Genomic DNA, 24,492 nt, shown 5'->3' on the forward strand with positions numbered 1-24,492 from the left:
GTAACAAGATTGCCCTTCCCTTTTAAATAATCATTTTTTATTTATATTAGTTTTTATCAAATTTTGGCATCAGTTGAATTCACTAAAGCTTTTTCATATTTTAACCCTATTGTTTCTCAGACAGCTGGGCCCCAAATCAGTTATTTCCTTGTCTTGGACAAATCTTATTTCATAATAAGGGATGATATATTTCCTGAGAGCCCATATGACACAAAACTTTTTTTTTTTGGGGGGGGGTTACACTCAAGGAATTTTTATACTGGAAAGTTTTATTTATCATTGCTGCTTCCAGTAGTATGAATCTTTTCTGAACAAATTTTTCTGGGTTTTTCTTTATAAAAAGTTGATTATATGCAACCCCCCCCCCCCGACTAGTCATAGTTAGTAAGAACTGCAAGAAAAGAATAAAAAATCTCACGGTGCACTTGTTGAATGATTGACCTGATTTAGGCTGCGTTTATGCGACCTCAACCCAGAATCATGATTGGAATCACGATTTGAATCATGATTCAAAACAGCAACATGAATCACGATCCGACAGAATCAGCGTTTATACGACCATCTTTCTAACGCTGTTTCTCCCTGAATTTGGGCCGATCCAGTGCGCATCACAGTGCGCAGTTTGACCCAGGAAGTATAGGTCAACATTTTTGCGCGTGTTTCTAACTTCACGTCGGCTGCTAGATTTTTGCTGCCACCGGAGCTAACGCGCGATCGTTTGTGCAAGTGCAACTCGGCTTCCGAAAAATAAATCTTTTACTTCCAGAATTCCGTGTATTGTACCTCGTATTGTTTTTGTTTACTTGTATTCAATCTTGTCGGTTCATCAAAAATGGTGTTCGGTAGCCGTAGTACTGGGCACGAATTCTGTTAATTTTGTCTCGACAGGCGGTGCCACATCTCCATTGAAATCCCTCCCTTGCAAGCGCCGCTGAAAGGGACTCGTAGATCGTCTTATATTTCTGTGAATCCCGGTAAGGGATGCTTGTGCTTCAGGCTGAGCCCAAAGCACAAGCAGAGCCCTGAGTTCGTCGTCAGTCCAATTTGTGCCTTTGGAACTTGAAGACATGATTGATGAAAACAGTGAAATTAGGGTGACCAGACGTCCCGTATTTCCCGGGATTGTCCCGTATTTCAGAATATTGAACAAAATGTAGTTAATACATTTAAAAGTGACGAATTTTCATTAAATAACCAACAGCTGACGAAGCAGGGACAACAATTAAATCGATAACTGTAAACTTTTGCAAGTTCTGCGATGATTTCTTGCTAATACATTGCAACAGACTGGCCTCCTGCCTGTGTGTGGCAGGCTACTAGCTAGGCATGGAGGATCGAAGCAAATTCTCAATGGTGCAAACACCTCACATGATAAACAGTTTTTCCACCAAAATAATCACAAAATCGGCGGGAAATTCTTATAATTATACTATGGATTCTCAGTTTAATGATTTGGAGATGTAATCGGAGGAAAATGTTATTGACTTTTCATAGATCTAGTTGTTTCAGCTTTCGTTTTGAGTCTTGGTGTGCACGATGCCACGATGTTTCATCTAATTTTTAAGTTTGACAATATGTTTCACTTTGAAATTTTATTCATTTCTAAAACATTTTATGTTTAAAATTTTAAAAATACATTTAAAAAAACACCAAATAAAGTTATGATTTTTATTAGATGATTGGATTTTTTGTTTTGGAAAAGTTTGAACTTTTCCCTTTTCTTTATTTTATATATACCCTATCCTTTCTGCTTGCCCTTTTTTGTTCCATCTATCTTTATTTCCTATCTTTCTTTCCTCGACATTTTCTTTTCTCTCTCTCTCTCTCTCTCTGTTCATTTTTCTTTCTTTCCTTCTTTATCCAATATACTTTTTTATTTCCTTCATTCTTTCTTTCCTTATAATTACCTAGGCTTCCTTCTCTCTTCGTCTCCTGTTTCTTTTCGTTCTTTCTCTCCTTCCATTATTTTCTATTTTTTCGTTCTCTTCCCCTTCATTCTTCCCTTCCATTCTTTATTCCTTTCTTCATTTTTCCCTTCTTATTCTTTTCCCTTATTTTTATTTTCTTTCTTTTGTTTCTTTCTTTCAAAGAATGAAGGAAACATGTTTATTTCCTTCATTCTTTCTTTCCTCCTTCTTTTTCTCACCTTCCCCCTTTAATTGTCTCCTTTATTTTGCGAGACATTTATTAATCTTCCCTTCCTTCCTTTCTTTCTTTTTATATTCATTTCAAAGAATGACGGAAACCTTTTTTTATCTCTTATTATTTCTTTCATCCTTTTATTCTAACTTTCTGTTATTTTTTCCTGTTTTCCTTTATTTTCTTTCCTTCCCAATCATCTCTTTTCTTTCTCTCCTTCATTCTTTCGTTCACCTTCCCTTCTAATTCTTTATATTTTTTTCAAAAGTCTTATTATTATACTATGGATTCTCAGAAGCCCACACTTTGTGTGGGCTTCTTTGTTGATCTTCGTTTGTCAATTGTCCCGTATTTCATTTTGTGAAATCTGGTCACCCTGAGAGAAATATACAAATGACGCTACAGTACAACCCCGGGGTACAATACACAGAATGATAATTCCTAAATGCACATGACAATTGGCATATACCGGTACTAGTACACTGGCAATCTGCTACACGAAAATTAACCTGCACGAAACACAGCGCGCGCCTTTGAGTCGAACCCGGAAGAAGCACGACACAATGACGTCATAGAATCATGATTCAAATCACGATATCGTTTATACGACCCTTTTCGTTCGTGATTCTACAGAAACGTCTTTCCAAACGCCCCTTTTTCCGTGTTTCATGTTCGTGATTTGAAAGACGTTTATTTCCACTTTCGACTAAACGCAATCGTGATTCTGCAGAATCGTGATTTGAATCATGATTCTAATCATGATTCTAGGGTAAAAAAGTGTTGAATAAACGCACCCTAATAGTGTTAACAATAGTCCCATTAAAATAACCCAATTCCACTCGAAACAATTTATTGTGAACTGCCATTTCCTTAATTGCTTGTATGTGTTCCAACTGATGCCAGGAAGGTCAAAATTCTGTACTGGTTTTAGGTTGAAAGTATGTTGGGCAAATGTCTATTGTATATGCCATACAAAATATAGTTTTTCTTGATACAGAAATACTAATGCAGTTGTTGAAAGTTGGATATTATTTGTAAAAAGCCGTAGGGAGAATACTACCTGTATATTAAAGCAATGGGTGTGGCTAGGGAAGGGGAAGATCTGTCAATTGGAAGGGGTCTAAAGTTATTCTGGGGTAAGGAAAAGGTGGTTAAAAGGGGGTAGATCAACCATATTACTTCCATTGATCAACAGTATTTTATTACAGCCCTTAAAATCAAAGTATACTATAACCCTAACTTACGCAAGGCTACCTTGATAAGATGTTAGAGCATTCAAAAGCATTTTCCTACTGGTTACCCACTACACTAGGGGTTAGATTGGCAAATGTAGATAAATGTCTTGCCAAAGGACACTAGTGCTGCGGTGAGTTTTGAACCCTGAATCGTGTACAAATCCAGAGACTTGTCCATTATAACAAAACACCTTTATAAATGTAATCATACAATATTAGATTATTCAGTATAGTACTGATAAAGCTTCATATATGTATACTGTAATATTGCCTGTCTGATCATGGGTATAGCCCTTCACCAGCTGTTCCTATACCATCTTCCCTCTTGATAGCCCTCTGTGGTCAGACAACCCAATTCCTACCCCTCCTCCCATGCCAACGGCAGTGAAAATGACCGAGACTCTTGGCAGAATATCAACAAGGTATGACTGTCGTTTGAAGACAGTTACAGACATCTTGCACGCAAGTTATGATGAAACATATGGATTTCTATATGCTCAGCTGCTCGTTCTCCTCAATTAAAGGCGAACAAGTGTTCTTGAGGGGCAGTGCATCGCTGAATGCGTCAGGCAAACTTCTGCAGTTGATTAGTCATTATTGCATCGTGTGAGGGGATAGACATTTATCATGGACACGCAACTATGTCCATGTGAGATTAGGTCAAGTTCATTTGACTTCCCCAGCTGAATTTGAAAATGAAGTTTGTATTTTTGTATTTATAACTAATATTGAATATTTGGTTGAGATATTTTATTATTAAGATATCGGTCAGCTCCATGCTTGAAGCATTCAAGAATGCTCAGAAAATACCAGGATAGTTTCTTGGGAACTTTTTTTCAGGATTATTATAGTATTAAACAAGATGGGGATCATCATATTAATGATTTTAATAATAAGGATGAATAATTCATAATAATGATGATAACAAAATTGCTCACTAGTATAGCTCTCAAGTTCCATCACTTTAGGATGCTTTCCGCCATTATTCTGGTCATAGCTGAGATGCAAGCTGCAAAAGTAACTTAAAGGGCCGTCAGCACCAGCCTGATTTTTCAAATTAGTGTGCTATTTCTGATCCGGCAAATTATCCGGATCTGAACAATCTCGAGATTGCAATCCCGAGTCAACTCGGGATTATTTGCAAAATAGCATGCAAATTTAGTAATTTTCTTGCTAATTCGCAGGTGCAGACGCACAGGATTATTTATTCATGGCATCACACCATACTGTATTGATGCCTCGCTCGAGCACTAATTGCTCTTCTTGCGCTGGTGGAAGAGATGGGGTTTCTTAAATCTCGAGATTAATCGCAAAGAGGGCCGATCATGCTAAAATCTCGAGATTGAGCAAACTCACCTTAACTGCTCAAGCGTACCAGGTGCCATGCACTGTGATTTCATTGGATATAATGGTCCCTTTCTGGAGGGGGGAGGCAGATGACTCAACTATACAAGATTAAAATTTACACCCTGCCCCCCCCCGACTGCCAACCATGCCAGCCTCCAGGTACCATTACACCTGGGTAGAAAGTGGTGGATGATGTGTCAATGGAAGTTTTGCTGAGGTGGGATTTGAACCCTAGACCACATATCCACAAGACCTATTTTTGCCTGGGTACCTATCTAGTTGGTGTCTGTGGGCCTGTGTATATATGTTTGTTTTGGTGGATGGGGCAATCTAGTTCAACTACTACATATAGTATCCCTTCGTTGATCCGAACTCAAAGACATCAAGTTCACGCATCAGTGAGGTGTATGTAACTGTCATGTGACCTCCAAGTTATCTTTGGTATGTCTCACGGTGCAGAAGAAATCAATGACCTGGCCGTAATCATCACAATCTCTTTGCCAAGCTACAGAGCTCTGTCAATGGATAATCATAGCTTCTACTAATTTCTTTGATCGGAGTTATATATTACTGCATTTTAGATATGAGTTTCTCTTTCATGCGGTATGTTTCTGTCATGCTTTGCTTGTTTAATGTATTTATGATTTTTTAAGTCTATGGAGCAGGAAAAAAAGAAAAACTTCCAGGACTACTTTGTAGCTCACCAGTACAAATTTGCTATATTGTGTTAAAGTATACATTGGACCCTCTAGCAACTTCAAAGGGCTCTTGTTTTTGTTTTTTTGAGGGCTCTTTGGGGCATTTTGGGGGTGAATTTACCCCGAGCCACTCTTTTTCTCTACTGTCAAGGAAGGTAAATAGATAACTGGGTGTTTCATTGTTCTACCAATACAGACACAAATTTTCAGCTAAGATTTTTTTTCATGAAGAAGTTGAAAATGAAATGAGTATATTAACTGTTGAAATTTGCTGCCTGACTTTCTGAAACTGCATACTTTCACATTTTGTAACATTGTCTTATACTTATTATGAATTTACTAACCGTAATTTGTCAGTTACTAACTTCTTCACATTTCAACCTTCATCTTTTTTAACTTCCATAGCAGACACTGCTGAATAACAAAGCCTTATGTAAGCACATAGTCCTCATTTGGTACATAAATTGTGAATCAACATTGCGTTATAATAAATCGCAGTATTATCATTTCATCCGTCGATTTAGATTTAGTCAAATTTGTAGTGCCTTCATTCAACAATTGGCGATCTCATATGCGCTCCTAGTATTTCCTTGCACTTTCGAATTTCATTCATGCATTGTATAGATTTTTAAAAAATAGTCAAAATTTCTAGCTTTGTTAATGAAATTATTATTAGGGTATATTTTAATCCAATACATATATTTCTTGTGCTTTTCACACCCCTACCCCAAGCCATAATAATCAAGCATGTAGTTTTGAACAAGGGGTGGATCCAGGATTTTCCAATGGGGGGGATATTTCCCTGAGGAAAAATTTGACAAGCAAAAAAAAAGTCTTCACTTTCAAAAGGGGGAGGCACACTGTTTTAATGGCATTTTTACATTACAATTTTTAACTGTGCCTCTCAACAAGGATGGCACGGGCCGGCTTTGCCCCCCCCCCCTGGATTTGCCAGTGTTTTACTCATCTCATCACCCAGCAATCTGGGATGATATCAATTACAGTCAAGTTTAGTCAAAATCCATCTTGGATCTTAACTCTCTAACCAAAGATGTTAAAGGGATGGTCCGGGCTGAAAGTATGTATAACTTAATTCACTGAGCAAAATGCTAAAAATTTCATCAAGATCGGATAACAAATAACAAAGTTGTTGAATTTTAAAGTTTGGCAATATTTTTTTAAAACAGTCATCATGAATATTCATTAGGTTGGCTGATGATGTCACATCCCCACTTGTTCTTTTGTAGTTTATTATGTGAAATAAGGGTTATATATTTTTTTCCTCCAAGAACTAGAAATAATGGATTGAGAACTGATTTAGTGCATTAGATATTGCTGCAATTTATTTCATTATAAGTGAGACATATTATTCACACAGGTATCAAATAATGAAAAAAATATGATTTTTATGTAATAACATAAGAAAACGGAAAGTGGGGGTGGACATCATCAGTCCACCCAATGAATATTCATGACAACTGTTTTCACAAAATATTTTATTTCATACAGTAGAAAACAAAAATAAAGTGGGAATATGACATCATTCTTGTGGTCATTGCATGTTCATGGAGACATGCAGAACTGTTTCAACAAAATTATTCAAAACTTTTGAATGTGATAATGTTATTCCTTCTCCGATTTGGATGAAATTATCAGGGTTTTATTTGTCTGATTTTTACTTTATCTGTTTAAATCATATTATATTCAGCCTGGAGCCTCCCTTCCAGAGTTTCAATCCATTCTCCTTGATGTCTATTTGGTACCTTGCAACAAGAATGTAAAGGTACATGATGATGATATCATAGAGAAGGGGATGTCCAGATTAAAAATTCTTTGACAACTGAGCGTCTGATGACAGATATTCCGTTCATGGATCAACCACAGAGTAGTTTCCATGACGATTCATCAGAACATGAGTGTGCTCATGTTACAGTCATGATACCAGTGAAGGAAATACATAGGGATGGTGGATGATTTCGCACTTATGACATACAAAGTCATCCCTAGGCTTCACCAAATCAAGTGGTTTGGGGCAACCATCCTTTTAAAGATCTGCCACAAACAAGTTCAGAGAATCCATTTTATAGTACATAGAGCAGATTAGTAAGAACTGCTTTTACGGCATAATTCCTTTTTGCACAAAAAAGGAGAATCAATTTCTGTATACATTGTACAGCGCAATAATGAGAAATGCCTTTAGAGCATAATTCATTTTTGCTCCAAAAAGGAGCCCTTGAAGTTCAAGAAATAGCCCCCCCCAAAAAAAAAAAAATAAAAATAAAAATAAATAAATAAATATGGCCAAATAGTCCCTAAAATAAAAAGAATTTCCTCTCCTGATAAGAGTCACACCAAACCAAATCTGCACTGATCAGAGTATGATGTACCTTCAGATGGTTTAGAGTTGCATTTATCCCCATTACCAGTTCCCTTGGAGAGGACATTATGCCTTTAGTATTCTGGAACACTCATAACTTTTGTCATAAATTTTGTCATTTCTCTCCGAGATGTGACACTGCTATGATTGTCACAAATCGGTATTCTGAACATTGTCTTTTCCCTGTCATATCTCTCAAAGTTCCTGCCCATCTTTTCGGAAGCAATCCAATCAAAATTATCGTTAGTTCCCAGTGGGAGCCCTTCTAGCCAATAGGAATGCCCCGTGACAGGTAGGGGGTATCCCCAATTCTGTTGCTGGCATCGCGCAACTATGCGAATATTGATGCGTTTAATTACAAAGAGAGACAGGGAGCTGTGAAGGATTTTAGAGAAGTAGAAAAATAAGGAAAACAGAGAGAAAAAAGGAGAAATTAATATGTAAGGCCTAACTAATTGTAGCATGAAAAAATAGTTTTGAAAATTGTCGTGGATGATGAGTGAAACTAATACCACAATCTAATCTAAATGATATCGTTATATGCTTGACATTCAGTCAGCAGGATATCGGGATATTTGGTACTAAAAGATATGACAAAATTTATGACTGCTACCCCATCATAACTTTTGTCATATCTTTTGCTTGTATAAAAGGATTACGCGCATTAAAGCCGAGTATTCTTGGTGCGCGCTATTAAAGAGTAGAGACAAAATTTATGACAATTTTTGTGATAAAAGTTATGACATCCACCAGAATACCGATTTCGTCATATCTCTGAGATAGGATGAAATATGGAGATAAGACAATGTTCAGAATACCGCCACTGGTTGTTTGATTTATATACCTCAATCACATTTCCCCTACGGCAGCTGTACAGCGAGTCGAAAACAGCCGCTTGAACATTTTTTGTACCAGCTACATATAGGTGGTTTGAATAGAAATGAAATAAACCTGGCTGTTTTCAATTTACTGTGCGGCTGCAGTCGGGGGGAATGTGACTGAGGTGTAACAAGCATTCATGCTTTCTTAGTAATTAGTTTTAAAAAGATTCACCATCATCACCAACATGCTATACCAGGGCTCCGTAACACAAAGATTAGCGATCAATCGCTAAATGATCTGACCAATCATTATCAATGTTACACGCGCATTTGGTTTAAAATACTGACCAGGAACCAATCAGTGCGGTTCTTTCATATTTGCAATCCATCACAAACCTTTGTGTTACGGAGCCCTGGTGGGTGTTTTATAAAGTTGTTCGTAAAGTTACGCACAACTTTACACAGGACTGGAACATGTTCTTAGGTCATAAATCAATTATACAGGGATATCACATTGCACAAGAAAGGATCACCAGTCTTGTGTAAAGTCATTCATATCTTACGAACAGCTTTATGAAACGCCAACCAGGTTCTGTAGATGATTGGTTCCTGACATTTATTGTGATCTGTGTGGTAATTTGTTGCACTGTTTCTCAAACCACCATTCAACCATTCACACTAGATTAGATCCCACTTAGCCAGAAATGCACCAACTTGGATACAGTCAACCTTTGATAATTCAAACACCTGTTATGTCATCAACAGAAAAAAAAACTCGGGCAAGAGTAATCACACAAGAGCCCTCTATACACTTATTGTTTTGTTGAATTAATCATGATTTTTAATTAAGTCCTAGTGAATTAAAACTTCTGCAAGCAAGGTTGAATGCATTTATTATCTTAAGAAAAGATGTTAAATTGAATCATTGTATTTATATATATGCGCATCATCTCACAATACATGCATCCTAGGTAGGGAAATATCATTTCACAGCAAAAACTTCGGTGTTAAAGGGATGTTCCAGGATGGAGATATTTATATTTATATCTCAACAAAAAGAGTATAATTCACAAGACGAAATGCCGAAAATTCGACCAATATTGGATAACAAATAACGAAGTTATTGAATTTTAAAGATTTGCATTATTCTGGTGAAACAGTTCTAGGCATGTCTTTTTTAATATTTAATATTCAATATTCATTAGGTGGCTGATGATGTCATATCCCCACTTGTTCCTTTGTAGTTTAGTATATGAAATAAGGTTTATTCAAATTTTTTCTACCAAGAACTAAAACGATTGGATTGACAACTGACTAAGTACATTAGTTATTTATTGCCGCAACTTATTTTATCATAATGGAGACACATGTGACATATGAATATTCATGACGATGTAGAAGAACTGTTTTCACAAAATATTGATAAACTTAAAAATTCAATTAATTCTTTACTTGTTATCTGATTTTGATGCAATTTTCAGCATTTTACTCCGTGAATTTTACTCTATTTATCTAGATATAGATATTTTCAGTCCGGACCACCCCTTTAGTAGATGACCAAGCAGGCTATTTTAACCCTGGTGTTATTTTTTGTATTTCCATTTTGAATTTGAAACTCTATTATGTGTCAACACTTAAATTGTGTAGTCTTCTGGAGACATCAACTGGTGTTAGTTGTGACACCCTAGTTCTGTTTGCTCTGATCCTGTTGATTTAGAATTTTCATAATCCTTTTGATAATAATGCTAACACATAATTATGTGCCTCATTTGTATTTTAAAGAATTGCAAATTGTGTGTTGTTTATCTTTCCTTTTACAATCCAGGTTGTGCAATATGAATGCTTTCTAATTGAGATCCAAACAGTTAAAGAAAAAACAGAGTGATTAAGAAATGATTAAAGAGATTTTTAGAACTAACTTGGTAATCCCGTACACCTTGAATGACTTGAGTGGGATCAAAATATTGAATAACCTAGTACGTGTAAGATCACCACGTGCCCTTCAAGCTCAAGTTTTTCAGATGAATATCTACCTTCAAGAGAAATTCAAGAAACTTAAGTTGTTGTGGAGTACGGTACAGATTGTAGTATATTTTGTTGATCACAGAGATTATAAGGCTTCTGTTTCTGATTTAATGGTGATAATGAAAAGGTTACAGGAGTCTGGAGATGTATAGACATGGGGGATGTTTCATAAGGTATCTTGAAAGTGATTTTCACAGACTAATTTTCTGTGAGCCAATCAGATGCAAGTATTTCTGAAGCTAATACATGTAGTAGGTGAAAATCACTACTTTTGAAGAAATGCTCCCTTGATCCTGGAGTCTTGGGCATCATTCGCTTTTTTATATATTATTATTAATCTTTTTTCTTTCCTTCCTTCTTTTGTCCTTTCTTCCTTTCTTTCTCCATTTCTTTCTTCTTTTTTTCTTTTTTTAATTTATTCTTTCTTTTCTTTTTTCTTTTGTTCATTCTTTCTTTCTTTCTCTCTTTTATTTCTTTCTTTGCTTCTTTCTTTCTTTGCTTCTTTCCTTCCTGTCTTTCATCACCCTAGCTTCAGGTAAAGATGTTGAAGTCTCAGACAAGGGCAAGGAGATCCGCAGAAGGAGCTTCAAGAAGGCCAAAGAGAAGGAGAACAAAGCGGTAAGAATCACCTTTAACCTTTCAATTCAGAACGATTTAAAACATTTACACCCTCATAGCAGATTCAGTCTAATCTTTTGTGTTAATATCAAGTCAACCATCTAGATAATAGGTCCGTCTAAAAATGTGGTTTAACTATGGATAGCCAATGGTGGCACAGATCTCTAACTGTACAGGTTCAATTTGTCAGCTCTTTTGGCCCTCAATTAATTTATCAATGTCTGAGAATAACTGAAATAGTTTTCTTTACCAATAAAGCATGAAGAAAGAGCACATTGAATTTAAGTATCATACAATTTACACACAATTTTTACATTGTGGGAACATCATGGTTGGGTGGTTAGGACTCTTGTCTTCAAATCTGAAAGATGTCATTTATTTTTCCTGTAGAAAGCCTCTTTGAGTTTGTAATACCATACGCAAAGTTGATGATTGATAATCGGAAAGGTACATACCGAAAGGATGTCCTGATTTTTTTTCAGTCTTTTCCCAACTTGGAAAGTGCTTTGATATTAAAAAGAAGAAGAAAAAAAAGATATACAGATATGTAATTTCATTCAGGCACCTGGGGCACATTTCATAAAGGACTTGCAACGGTTGTAACTTTGTCATTATGGCAACTACCATGGTAACCTTGATGATGATTGGCTGCTGAACCCTGTTACCATGGTAGTTACCATTATGGCAAAGTTACAACAGTTGCAAGTCCTTTATGAAACGGGCCCCAGATTAACAACAATTAAGACAACGGCAAAATTTATCCAGTATCACACATTTTAATTTCATATCCCCCGTATCACATTTGTTTTGTGGCACATTTATACTATCTAGTAAGTAATGTACTGGAATGATGATGTGTACTTTGGGGGATTTACCAAAATTTATGATACATTAAATGTTTTGTTAAATTATTTAAAGTAGACCGTAACTTTTTTAAGTACCAGACTTTGCCTCAAATGGTTCTTTCTTTGTCAGTTACGTCCCACATTTTTGTCACATCTAACCGAACAGGATGAGGTGAGATTTTTTTCATTAAAATTGACAAAAATACTTCTTTCAAGTAGCATAAATGGCTTTCATACATATTTATTTCAATTACCATTGATCATTTGTTTATGTGGTCTTTTTCTGTCAGCTTCTTTACAAATTTGAGTCACATTTCATGAAGTGATTTGGGTTTCATGTGTGATATGCGATTTCTGGTTTTCCTCTTTTCTTTATTTCAATTTGATGATATAACTGTAGTCACCTTCCTAAAATGTTTTTTGTGGTTTGACAAAATATGAAATCATTACCTGCGCATTTAAAAAAAAGAATCATTTGCAAAATTCTCTTGCTTATCGATAACTGCACACACACACATATATATAGGCCTATCGTGATTGCTCTGGAAATATATTCCCTTTTCTTCCTGTTTTGCTACATAAGAGGAACCCATGTACTTGGTTGGTTTTCTGTAATACTGGCTACTAAGTTTGGTATTAGCAGCAATATAAAAAAGTGTCTTACTTGCAAATATTGTACTGTGCTGAAAAACCTTTTACTTTGCAACTTCTAACACTACCTAGACTTTTTGTTGTTTTCATTGTTCTGTTAAAAATTTCAATGTTATTTATTGGGAGCATTTAAGTACCCCCATGAAAATTTGAATGAACCAATGATAATAGTTATAATGATATTAATAACCCATTGTGACTTTCCCATCTTTCGTTTAAATTCCATGTTAAACATTTATCAACATGGGGATGACATTTGTTTTTTTTTGGGGGGGGGGGGGTAATTTTTAAATTTTCTTTTAACTTGAAACATCAGATCATCTCCACACTTTTATCCACATTTTTTTTCCATCAAATATCGTTTGCTACCTGTATGCTCATTTTTGACATCTCTCTTTGTGGTTCCCAGCTGATATCACAGATGTATAATATTGATGTTTAGTCTAACTCTGAATTGTTTTCTAGAACAATGCTCCTGGTGGAATTCAATTTTTAAAAACAAGCTTCGTCTGTCAGCTTTCTGAAGGCTCTAGTTTTTTAGAGGTGTACTCTTCAAAACTTCATTGTGGCCTGAGCCTGGATTCTAATTTTCTTACTTTCTCACTAAACATATAAATCCTATGCATTCTTTGAAAAATCCTACATGTCAGATATTAAAATTTGATGAGAAAGACTAAAAGTTCTCTTCATGAATTTTAAGCTTATCAATTAGTATTCCTTTTTTTTTTGGGGGGGGTGGGGGATAATTATGTTGGTAACCGTTACTGTCCTTGTCAGAAACCTTTGAAATTTGTTTAAGTCTCCCATCAATTAGTTTCCCAAAAGTTGATACACTGACTCTTCAGTCACTAGATCAGTGTCTACTCATCTTTGCTATTGATCAATCAGAGATACATTGTAGTGTTGGTAACAACAAGAATTTATTGCCGATCTCGTATATTTCAACATTTCAATTCTTTAAAAAATGTTGACCAACAAGCATTATACGATAGCAGAATTGTGGAAAAGTCATATTTCTTTATCTATTTCTTATGAAGTCTTGCCCTTTCTATTCATGTACTTTTTAAACAATCGATATGCAGAAAATGAATCAAAATGGGTTGAAATGCTGTAAGAAGTGAGCATAACAACTGTTTGCAGTGTTTCTTTCCATCAGGGAATTCAGGGAAATTATTTTAGTTTTTTCCAGTCAGGGAAAAATCAGCGAATTTGATTTTAAAAAATACCTCAAATCTGGGAAAAATGCCTCAAATAAGGGAAAAATCAGGGAATTCTTATCAGCCCCAAAGTCGAAAGCACGGTAGTCAGTCAGACTCTGTTTTGTTGCATATCCAAGCAACATCAATTGAATGACTGGTTATGGTGGTACTAATTAGTTTTACATTATTGTTTTATACTCAAAATACATGTAATTCACTGCAACAACTTAGAAACATGCGAAAATGAGAATGGGTTTAAATATTTATCAGGGAATTTTCAAACTTCGTCAGGGATAAATCAGGGAATTTTGTTTTCTTAAAAAGTTGGGAACCCTGGTTTGAAATCTTTAGCATATAACGTAAAATATAATGATAAAAAAAATATTGATAGTATTAAGGTTCCATAGGAACATAAAATGCGTAATGCTTGCAAGGCTGTAGCTTTTCAGGTAATTTGTAAATTAATATATGTTGTCTGGGTAATCTACTAATTCTTCTGTTATTGTCTTTTACTGCAGGCCCAAAGTGGACCTCTTCCGGCCAAGATCTCCCTGAAGAGTGACAAGTGTGAAATCTGTGGTAAGAGGGTCTATCTGGTGGAGAGACAGGTGGTGGATGGTCGACTCTTCCACCGCAACTGCTTCAGGTGTACCAAGTGCAGGAGTACGTTGCGCCCGGACTCCTACAAGCTTACCAAGGATCCCAAGAAGTTTGAATGTATGTGCCACAGTGATAATGGTGATATATGGAACTTGCGCATGAACGTTACCAGCCGGGCTGGTGCTAGGTTGGCGGGAGTAGCAGAAGAAGGGGGAACTATATGGCAGAACAGGACAACCAAGGCTCCTCCAAAGAGGCCAGATCAGCCACCTCCAAAACTACCCCCGAAGGCAACCACTCCTGCAGAACCTGCCATGGGGAACTCAAAGCCTAGTGTGCCTCCTGTAGCTGAAGGAAACAAGCCAGGGCTACCCGGCTCTGTTCCCTTGCATCCCCATCTTATGAAGTCGGCCGCCAGGGCAAGATTTCATCCATCTGGTAGTCCAGTCAGCAGTCCTCAGCTTCAAAGACACCCCTTCAATGGGTCTGTCAGTTCCTTAGCCACTCAGAGAGATACAGACATGGCAGCTTCACGGGAGACTCTTGACAAGAGCCCTGAGAATTCACCGGACAGACCTGTGCCTCTTCCGAGGTCGATCACAAAACCAAAAGAAAATGGTGAGGCGTCCACTGGAAAAGACACTCCTGAAGCTTCCACAGAGAAATCAACTACGGAGAGCAGCAGGGAAGAGTCCAAGATTCCGGAGAATGGAGATTCAACCATGTTTTCAACAGACGATGATGAATCAAAGTCTTCCGAAGTCAGGAGCCTTCAGGAAGGCGAATCCTTGGGATTTGAGAGTAGTGATTTAGACAATATCAATGACAGTTTCAACCAGACTTTCAGAGACACAGATGATGCGACTTCAGCAGAGGAGTCGACAGCTAAGGTTGAAGTTGCAACTGCTGAAGACATCAAAGAGGAAGTTGAAGATTCTGGTAAAGAGGATTCACAAAAATCAGAGGAACCTGTGGAAGTTGCTTTGGATCAGAATGAGGATGTCAGTGTAGCTAATGAGGAAAAGGATAAGGAAGAAGAAACTATGAACACAGTCAATGTCGCCAAAGATCAAGAGAAAACTGATTTAGAGATTGTCTCCAATGATGTAACAAACAAGTCTGTGGAGGAAGGAAGTACTGGTGATAGCGCATTGTGGGACACCAAGGTTGAGTTATCTGACTCTTTTCAAGATGAGAACGGTGAAACAAAAAAGGCGGAAGATGTTGGTATTGAAACCAGTGAAAAGACTGTTGAAAATGATAATGGAAATGAAAATGAGAAAACAATTCAGCCAACTACGGTTGTGATAGATGAGAGAACTGAAGGAGATAAAGACTCTGAAAATAAGCTTAAAGAAAATGAGAGCCAGTTGGAAGGTCCATCTGGAGGGAAAACGACCGTTGATGATTATGATGATTCCCTGAACCCATTCGGAAGTGAGGATGATGATGCTGTCGAGACTGCAGACCCTCGTAAAAGACAGTCAACAAATCCGTTTGATAGCGAGGATGATGATGGGTATGACAATAGCTTGAATCCATTCGGTGACGAGGAGGAAGAAGATGAAACTCCTGCAGATGGGAGTGTCAATCCGTTCACAGGGTCACCAATTGAAGAAACGCCTTTCAGTTTGAGACTCAAAGGGGATATCAGGGCTGCTTCTTTCTCTCATCCGAGGAGACCAGAGAGACCTCCCCCTCCAATCCTGAGCTCCGGTTCCTACTCTGTCAAGACCAGGTCTCAGATCCTGGAGGAGCTGAAGCGGGACCGTGAAACGCTGAAGAAGAAAAGGGCTGCACCTCCACCACCCCCTGGTGGAAGCCCGGGAGGGGTCACTGCTCCACCTAGATCGCGCAAAAGCCGCAAAGCACCGCAGCCCCCACAGGTTGCTCCTCCAAAAGCAGCTTCTGATGGAGAGCTTCCTAATCGGCCTGCTGAGACCAAGAACGGGGAGTCGACGCCAGCCACACCAGTACCCCAACCAAGGACAGGACCAATTGCGAATGGCACCAAACAAGAACCAGTGCCGTCACCGAGGATGAAAAAGGTACAGAAATTTGGTCAAAAGTTACCCATTGCAGGTGTGCCTCTGAAACAGGTTGATCTTAAAAACATAGAACTTAAAAAGGTTCAGAAACCACCGGCTGATTTCAGGAAAGTAGAACTGAGGAAGGTTCGAAAACCTGAGGATATGGATGATAGGGATAGGGATGGGGATGATGAAATGGAAGTTGAGCCCGTATGGGTGAAGATGAAGAAGGATTTTGATGTCTCAAGAAAAAAGAAAGCAGGATCAGAACAACTTAATGAAAATAACACAGACAGCAAAGGTATGATAAGTAAAGGTGTTACCACCAAAGATGAATCTCAAGTTGTGTCATTTAGAGGGCAGGGTGTTGGTAAGGAATTAAGGGATGAAAAGGCTAGTGTTAGTTTGATGAAAGATAGCGTTAAGTCAGAGGAACTGTCCAAGAATACAGAGAACAAAAGCAAAACAGAGAGCACCTCACTTGGTGTTTCACAAGAGAATGAAATGAAGCCAAAAGCAAGGCTCTATATGAAAAGAGATGAACAGTTGGCTCTACGAGATGAAGAAATGCAGGAGCTGGCCCTGAAAAATGAAAAAGAGGGTGTGGTAAGTTGTAGCGTTGGAGATGGGGAAAAGAAAGAGGAGGTCAAACCAAAAGACCTTTCTCTGAACATAACGCCTCTGAAGCCTAAACAGAAAGAGGAAGATGGTAAGGGTATGGTAGAGAGTAAGGTTACATCGGGACCTAAGATTGGTTCTATAGCGCAGTCCAGCGCAGAAACGGATGATCTAGAGGACATCATGAAGAATGTAATGGAATTTCTTAACCTTGACTTTGAATTTGAGAAAAAAGCCATTGAAGATATGAATATGGAGGATTTGGAAGACAAGGTCGACTTGCCACTCCCCTCCGGGAAGATGGAAATGAAGAAAGAGAAGACGGAGTCGTTGAGTCGGAGCAAGGAATCGAAACGTCTTCTCTCCGACGGGGAGGAGGATGAGAAGGATGATGATGTTACTGAGTTGAAGGTGAGACCGATGACGAGGAGGAATGAGGAACTGAGCGATGATGAAGCAACACCGGTACCTGCACCAAGGAAGAAACGGTACCACCGGCGCCACAGCCAGCGCTCAGATGTGACTGTCAGTCAAGCATCTACCATTGAGGATGAGGTGCGTTTGCACGGTGACTTGATGAAGTGCACGCTAGAAACGAGCGCAAGAATCGGCTGGACGATGGACTGCATAGAAATTAGCATTATGAAGCAGCAAGGATGGTATGCTAGCATGTATAATCTTTTAATTTTATTAAAGTCACCCAAATGCACTTGCCTTCTAAAAGAGACATATCCAACATAGTTAATAAAAAAATTCAAAGGATTCCTGTAGATCTTTGGGTTGAATTAAGATATATCAGAACATCATTTCTCCTTGACCTTTTTTCCTTTCAGAATCATAGTACACTCGGGTTATTGCATTATTTCATCAAATGTAAGAAGGATTTCCAACATAATACGAGAGAATGACAAATTCACCAACACATGATAAACTTCAATTCTTTAATTGATTAAAAGATAACAATGTAAGATCTGTTTTGTAAATGATTGTACAGGGCCCCATCTTCGCAAGCTATGCTTTTCTTGGGGTCCTTCAGATTTTTAGTTATGAATCTTGTATGTACTTATTTTGATTGAGTTTTTAATGGAAAATAGAATGAACTGAACTAAAATGAACTGAACTGAAAAAGAAATTTATTGAGTATCAGGTTTTAAAAATTCCTGAAATAGGTTTATCCCATATCTATTTGATAAATGACCAAAGTCAACTATCAAACATTCTTAATAAAAAAAAAATGAATATTACAATAGTTCTATTCATTCCGCAATGATACCTTTGATAACCGACAAGCATCCACAATCCCAGCACACTTTCATTTTGTGTATGAAACAAATAGACCTCTCCATTCTATGAAATGGGACATTTTTAATTAGATCAAACATTTTAAACACTATTTCATATCTATCTTAACAAATTGGTCTTTTATTGATCTTTTGAGATAAGAAATTAAAACAGCATGTTTGATTGGATGTTACATGTAGTATAAGGCATGAAGCATCCTGCATGTGTGCATGGCACTATCTTAGTTGGTTATTTTTCACCTTCTCTTTTACCTGATGAGAAGCATACTAAATACCAAATACTGAATTATTGTACCTCTCACATATATAGATTTCTATGGTACTAGATTGCAATTCAGTTCTAATATCACAACAAAAGAACCCAAGAAAACATGAACATGTCAAGGGCCTTTTTCTTTGCATCAGGAGCTTAACATTACCCAATTTATTTAGAATTTCCATTGTAACATAGCCTGCTTCTATGAAACATGGGAGAGACGTTTACACACAACGCACTCCCCTGCATTCCCCCCATCAGTTATATTGGGAGGAGAAACCTGCAGGTCACAGTGATTCAGTTCGCTTTTCGCCTCCCAGGCACAGGTGACGCCAAACTAATAATAATAATAATAATTGATTAAACTTGACTTTGATGCTTAATTGATCTGAAGAGCTTTTCATCAACATTTTTGTCTCGTACATGTAAGTCAAATGTGACAACTTTCCTTGATTTTGTTTGGCTGAGAAGGACAGTTCCTATGGTAACTGTCAGATAAAACATACTTTGTTCTATAGAATGTCCAGTAACCCCTTCCGTGAAAAGCTGCCCTGGACTTCATACTATCAGCCAAAATATTTAGGGATTCTTCTTAAGACATTTCTCTGGAATTCTAAAAAGTTACATGTACCAGTATCTGTCACTGATGACTTTTTATATTCTCTGGAAAACATCAAAGGTCATCAAGGTGTTTTTTTTTTCAGTGTCATGACCTCGAAAGGTCAACATCAGGGATCCTTCTTAAGACATATTTCTCTGAAATTCTGGAAGTTCCCAGTATCTGTCATTGATGTCATTAATTTCTCTGGAAATTATCAATAAAAATTGTAATGGTAGTTTATTTTTCAGTGACATGGTCTCAGAAGATCCAAAAGGGATTGTTCTTAAGACACGTTTCTCTGGAATTCTAAAAGTTCCCTGTATCTGTCATTGATGGCAGTCATTTTTTCTGTGGAAAACATCAATGTTCATAACGGTGATTTATTTTTCAGTTACATGACCTCAGGAGGTCTATCAGGAATTGTACTTAAAACGTGTTTTTTTCTGGAATTCTGAAAGTTACCAGTATATGTCATTGATGGCATTAGCCCCACACCAGATTTGGCATCCACTTCACAAAGTTTCTTGGCACAGTGCTATCCCAGGACAAACCACACTGTTCATTAAGAAATTAGCATGTTTGTTCAGTTGTAACTCTCCACTACTGTAAACGCTGTTATTTTCGCGGGATTAATTTTTCGCGCTTGGCGGCTTCACAACATATTCGCGGGTTTTTAAATTCGCGCTGCACACTCCATAGTCACAAAGTAACTTCCTTCTTGCCATCTTTGAATGGTTTTAATTAAAATATCAGCAACGAAATTGTATTTTCTGATCATAATTTTAGCTCTAGGGCGGCAGTAATTCAGCATTGTTTTGATCTAATTATGAGCTTTTGTGACATTTAGCGCAACTTTTCTTCGAGGGGCGGACATTGGGAAAGGCAAAAGGAGGCGATGCTAGCTGCTGGCCGGCCTTGTACGGACGGCCGAGCACCGGGTAAGGATCGGGGGGATTACGGCTATTCAAAGTGCATGGGATCAATCAACAAACACAGGCGATCGACCCAACGTCTTCTTAAAAACTAAACAGATCTAAACACTCACCAATCAAACAGCAAAAGCAATTTATATTGCAACCAAAATCATAATTAAATACCGATCTGCGACTGTTAAAAAAATGATCGCATTGCTTTTTAGAAATTCTCGCGATGCACATGATATTGGAGCTCAAGCTTGCTTGCGTAAATGCCGCCCTCTTTAGATCAGATTATGCAATCTCTTTGCCATAATGATACACGCAATTGAACCGCGTTTCGAAACTTGACGCTCATAAATTCGCGTGTTTTTAAATTCGCGCTCGCCGATCTTGCCGCGAAATGCGCGAAAATTTCCACACCGCGAATATTTCCACTTTTACAGTAATTAAAACCACGGACACCACACTGTTGCAATGAATTGAGCGTGAGTGCCTTTGCCAAGCATTGTCAATCATCAATCAAAACATTACTGTTGACTGTTTACTATGATCTACATCGAGATATATATCAGGGCCCTGTTGTACAAAGAGTTACGATTGATCCAATCAATTGTAACTCTATGGAAATCCATCAGTGTCATAATTTTTTTCTACGAAAAATTTGCACAATGTCCTTTTTATGCATAGAGAAGCACAGTGAATTTTCAAGAAAACAAAGTGCATGCATGAATATACATCACAGCTAGAAAATATTTTGAACAAACATGCGTAATAGATGTTGACGTTGCTGGCCGTCCATAGTTGCGATTGATTGGATCAATCGTAACTCTTTGTACAACAGGGCCCAGGTCAAATGTCAGTGCCTGCAGGAAAGATAGCAATTTGATTGTATCACCTGTCAATGCTATTGGAATTGCCAAGAGAAGAGCAATTGATTGTGAAGAATGGTTATGGCAGGGAGAGCAGTGTTAATTCCATGTTAAAAGAACTTGGTTGGATTACACTTGCCAAGAGACACGGATCGAATCTCACTACCATCTTCAAAGATAAATACCAGTTGTGGTAACAATCTCAAAATGAGTTCCAATGAAATTACTACCAAAGTATTTGTATGTTTGAATAAAAAAATATATGCCAAATAGCTCTGGAAGAAAATGCATAGTTGCTGAGAAATTAGCAAAGTAAGCACAGAATTCCATGAAAGGTCTGGTACTTTTCGAAGCAATGTTAAAGCACTGTCCCGCATAAGCTTTTCTGTGTTAATGACCATCATAATTATCGATTTTGAGCTAAAATTTTATGATTTTACAAAGATAAGTTGACATTAATATACCAGATCTAGATGTAAGATAATATTTTGACAATTAACCTTGATTTGAAAGACTTTCTCATGAAATAATTGTTTGCGGCAGCTACTGTTTTACCTTTAAAACATATGAAAGCCATCTTTTCATCACAGTTCGAGACCTGCTACACATTGTCACCTTTGCAGCCAGAAAATCTCACAATAAAATCATGTAGGACCTATTGATATTGGCTTTAATGTAGATTCTTTCAAATACCCATTTTTCTCAGAACATTGACAGACTTGAACTGAAGACCTGGATAGATGGTGAATACACAAGACCCCATACTCTTCAAAGTTATTAAATGAAGAACAGTGTTATCAAATGCATATAGCATTATTATTATTTTTGTGCACCCGTCCTTACTCTTATACTCCTCAGGAGTGTTGAGCTGTAGTCTGCCAGATCCAGAATCGTAATATACTTACAGTTAGGGAAAAGATTAGAAATTCATAATCATATTTTGATGGGTGACATTTAACAGTAATTCACAATGACAGGTCGCTAATTATCCATTCAGTAAACTCTTTATTTCTGCAGGCACCTACTGTCCCAACTAATCTAAACATTTGGTTGACCTGAAAATGAACATGTTGGCATCGGGAAAGTGGATTATATGCAAATACACAAACTCTGCATGTGACTGACAATTGTCGATATGTGACTAGAAGTACATTTGAATTTGGCCCAAGTTTTTTTTTTCTCTCTGTTTTGTTTGTCTATTAATCCCTTTTCCTGTTTGACATGATGGAATCCTCAATCAGGTTTGATTCTAACGTAGATTGTGCTTCTGACAGCGGATTTGACATGCAACTCTCGCAAACTCGTATTGTATTTCCCCCTAAAAAGTCTCCAAACCTCCCCTTCAACTGGCCTGGCAGTGCATTTTCTCACTCTCTGGAGGTTAATTAGATACCGATCTTTCTGCTTACGATGAGGTACGACGAAAAGGAAATGCCGTTTTTCCTGTACGAGCCTTTTCATTTTGAAGACATCTTGGCCAATTTTGATATTGGTAAACAAACCTACTTCTGCTATGAGATCGAGGTAAGGGGAGTCCTTCGTTTATTTTCAGAACCTCAAGAAGGATATTGGGGGCTGAGTTGTTATATTGGATTAGGCATAGGGAGGAGGAAACGGCTTTGGATCGGGGGGTACTAAAAGAGGATCATGCTTGTAGGAAGTAATATGAGTGAGAGTTTGGGTTGGTCGAGTAGACCGGAAGTGATGTCTGGACAACGCCATTGGAGTCTGCAGGAATGTAGGGCATCTCATTAAGAGGTCTTGTGTTTTGATATGAAATTTCTTTCAGTTCATATCATGGTTCCTATCTTGGTGGATGACTTCTGTCTGCCTGTTTGTCTCTTGAACTTTTGAATTTTATTAGGAAGATTTAATAAAAGTGTTGAAATCCTTCTCTTTTATTTTTTTTGTTGCTTGCTCTTCTCATTTTCTCTTTATACACCACTGTAACCCTCCCTTTTTGTGACTTCGCGTCATGCTTAACTGCCAATGTGCATGCGTTATTTAACATGTAATCTGACTATGCGATATACATGTACACCACATGACGTTGGTAACCTGAGTGCGATTTTTAGTCAGACTTCAATCTTTGTAAAACACCTCCCCCCTCCCCCGATCTTTACTACTATGTCTTCATTTCCTTCCTGTTTTTTTTCATGAGCTCTTAGTCACCTTTTCATGTGCTTGTCTAAGTTCTCTCTCCCAGTCTCTCCATGTCTTGCTTGGTTTGGAACCGTTAGGATAGCATGCTCTCGTCTTTCAAGAAGATGAGAAGTTGCTCCTTCCAGCCAAGTCCAATTCCCCAAGGATTTCTGAATCATAGTAGAACCACAACTCTCCAGTTCATGTTATGCTAGTATGTTGGGCTTGTATTGACTCGGTCTACAAGCAGTTGGTCCACTTCTTAACTACGTTTATACCATATGGGCTAAACCCATTTGGTCTAAACTACACTTGGTCTAATGTCTACTTAGGTCTACTTCTCGTAATTAGTCTTATACTACATGGGCTGTTTGCATTTGGTCTATTGTCAATTTGGTCCAATTGCCATTTTGTCTATGCTGCATTTGGTCTAATAGATCACTTCCCATTTAGTCTAATGTCCAGTTGGTCTAATTTTCACTCTGTCTGCTATTATTTGTTTTACTTTATCAAATGAACATTGGTTCGTTAAAGTTAGATTAACCATAGACCAAGAAGGTAATAGCACTGATATCAATGCATAAGGTGTAATGGTAGAATAATTGGAATATTTATATTGTACTATGAAAGTTTTTTCTTTAATCTCTAATCCTAGGTATAAAAATGCATGATTGTGTATAATTCCATCCTATAATAAGAGGTTTCTAACTCAAAAGTGAATGATCATATGTCATTCTTGCTTGTTGTGTGTCATATGATATGTCTCATCTGCTTGTCCTGTGGTATTCCTGTGAAAATACTTATTTCCTCACCAAAATACTGATTTTCAGCCTTGAAAATACTGAAATGTTCTTGTTCAGGTTGGCAGCTCTGCTTTAACTGTACACCTGGGTAGTTTTTCATGAACGGTCTTATTAGTTGTTTCATCCGTCTAAGTCTGCTTTATCTGACTGTTACCATTTATCTGACTGTTACCATAGTAACAGTCAGACACTTGTGCCTCTGAGCCTATCAAATTCAAGGAAAGTTGTCATGTGACAAATGTTGATGACATGCTCCCTTGAATACAATGTGGTAGTATTGTTTCCTAAAATTGGCAATCCGGCCCGTGCATTTAATACAGAATTTAATAGCTCATGTACATTTGTATCTATAAGTATTGGTACTTTATATCAATCCAATTTATTATTTCATGTATACGTT

General features: G+C 37.5%; 1 protein-coding gene across 3 annotated transcripts in view; it reads left to right on the forward strand.

The window, feature by feature from the left end:
- LOC121423361 (MICAL-like protein 1) overlaps positions 1–24,492 on the forward strand; it is an 84,090-nt gene that overhangs the window by 45,611 nt on the left and 13,987 nt on the right. For all 3 annotated transcript variants that reach the window (XM_041618716.1, XM_041618717.1, XM_041618718.1), the window contains 2 exons: positions 11,172–11,260; positions 14,474–16,603. In XM_041618716.1, coding sequence (XP_041474650.1) covers positions 11,172–11,260; positions 14,474–16,603 — 2,219 coding nt within the window. The remainder of the gene's footprint in view (positions 1–11,171; positions 11,261–14,473; positions 16,604–24,492) is intronic.

The sequence above is a fragment of the Lytechinus variegatus genome, chromosome 10, assembly GCF_018143015.1.
Source record: "Lytechinus variegatus isolate NC3 chromosome 10, Lvar_3.0, whole genome shotgun sequence".
Taxonomy (NCBI): Eukaryota; Metazoa; Echinodermata; class Echinoidea; order Temnopleuroida; family Toxopneustidae; genus Lytechinus; species Lytechinus variegatus.